General features: G+C 60.4%; 1 protein-coding gene across 1 annotated transcript in view; it reads right to left on the bottom strand.

Moving 5' to 3' along the window:
• The window catches only part of LOC104465778 (transforming acidic coiled-coil-containing protein 1-like), a gene marked incomplete at both ends in the record, with an annotated part of 3,497 nt that extends 2,011 nt beyond the window's left edge, over positions 1-1,486 (bottom strand). Inside the window, 2 exons of the mRNA XM_010078964.1 lie at positions 844-846; positions 1,451-1,486. Coding sequence (XP_010077266.1) covers positions 844-846; positions 1,451-1,486 — 39 coding nt within the window. The remainder of the gene's footprint in view (positions 1-843; positions 847-1,450) is intronic.
• Positions 1,487-1,996: the final 510 nt, after the last annotated feature.

Raw genomic sequence — 1,996 nt, 5'->3', positions numbered from 1 at the left:
CCACCGCTAGCATTGCACCCGCCGCGTGCCGGCAACCCCACTCACCGGGGAGGCATGGAGGCAGAGCGAGCTCTGGAAAGAACGGAAGGAACAAGCAAACAAAACACACGACCACGGAGCCATTGGGTTTGTGTTTGAGGCGTTTATTCCTGTCGAATAAGGACCAGAGAAGGGACCCCGAGGTGCTGATAGCGAGAGAGGCGACCACCAAGGAGCCGGCAGAGAAAGGTTTCCCTTGCTGCACCCTCGCCCTGTGCATCCAGCAGGACAGCATCCTTTTCACATCGATTTTCTGCAGGAAGGAACCGTGTCCTGGCTGTCTCGTGCCCTGTCCCCGCAGCTGGGGGTTTGTCTGGGACCCCTCCGCATCGTCCACATCTCCCCCAGCCCCGCACAGCCGGGATGGAGGCTGCTGGCCGCAGCTCCGCGTGCTCGTGGGAGAGCTCCAGGGCCATCCTCTGTGCCTCGACGCTCCCTCTGCCAGATGCCAACGCTGCCCCAGGGGACGGGAGGAGGTTATGCTCAGGTTGCTCTTGCAGGCGGTCCTGTGGCCGGGTGCCCCCCAGCGAGGGCTCGGTCCCGTGCTCCTGGACACACCCCATCCCGGAGCTCGGTGGCACGGCACCGTGGGCACAGCGTCGCTCCAGCCTCCCCGTCCCATCGCACCGTGTGCCAGGCTGGCACAACCAGCACCACGACACGGCACACGGAAATTCTCTTTGCACGGTAACATGCACACCTGGGGCAGACTGAAGAATGGCTCGGGGCCGGGTTTTCCGTGCCCTGACGTAAGCAGCTGAACTGCAGCTTGCGTGTCCTTACCCACCCCCAGCCCTGCACCACCTCCTGGGGACGGGTCGCACACAGCCGCCCACGCACAGTCACCAGCGCTTACAGCCGGACAAACCCAACCGCGGGAGCGCCCTCTCCCGGCCCGGCGCACAGGCGTTTTTGACAGCCACTGTTCAGCATCGTGCGGTGAAAGGGCCGATCAGCTCCCAGCCCGGACACAGATGTCCTTGAGCCCAGCTCTCGTTGTGCTCGTGCATACGGCAGCGCTCAGCAGACAAGAAGGGCATTGGGACGGATGACACAAGATCAGGAACTGAGCCCAGCACGCTCCTTCCTCCGGCTCCCCTTGCACGAGAGCAGAGCCTGGATGAGCCCAGAGGGTCTGGGGGGGCTGACAAGCTGCAGGAGACCCCGAGCATCACTGGGAGACCCCACGGGGGGAACCCCGGTCCCTCTGCTCTCCCGCGCTCCCGGCTCTCGCCAGGCTCCGGGGATCCAGCCCGAGAGGTGCGGGACACGCGCCAGAGCAGCGAGCGCCAGGCAAAGGGCAGGAAGGAGCCTGCATGCCATGGAGAGCGTGGGGCCAGCACACACCCGGAGAGAGAGGACAAAAACCAGCACAGCAGAAGAAGGAAGAAATACAGGAGAGAGTACTTACAACAGAAAACAGAGAAATTTCACTTGTTCAGTGGTCCTGAGGCAGGGACAGGGAGAGAGACAGACAGACGGAGAGAAGAAGAGCGTGTGAAAAGACCTGGATAGTAACTCTGTCTGGAGAAGCACTGTGAGCTGCCCCGCTCGGTCTTTTTGGAGGAAACACGCAGCTAAAGGATGCTCTGACTCTGCATCCGGGGGGGTGAGTGCCCGGAGCTGCCCGTGCTGCTCCAGGGTGATGGAGAGGGAGCCTGAAAATTCACCCCAGGAACACCAACTCTTAAAAATTCTGCACCAACCCTCTGCGAAGTATTTCCAAGAGAAAAACATCGAACATACCCTGATTTTTCTCTGCTAGGTTTTATCTGCTCTCTCTGCAGAAACCCACTCTCTGGTTTTCCCGCTGGGACTCTGTTAGCAGAGCGATGGCTTGGTTTGGTTTTATGGCCAGATCAGCCACCAGCTCTGTGCTCCTAAAATTTCCCCTTTTCAGCTGATTTCCTGCTTAACCCCGCAATGGTTCCAATTACCTGTGTTGAGTGCAATCAGA

This window comes from Pterocles gutturalis, unplaced genomic scaffold (assembly GCF_000699245.1).
Source record: "Pterocles gutturalis isolate BGI_N339 unplaced genomic scaffold, ASM69924v1 scaffold8011, whole genome shotgun sequence".
NCBI classification, from domain to species: domain Eukaryota; kingdom Metazoa; phylum Chordata; class Aves; order Pterocliformes; family Pteroclidae; genus Pterocles; species Pterocles gutturalis.
Note: the sequence above shows the minus strand (reverse complement) of the source record. Positions and strands in the feature narration are given on the sequence as shown.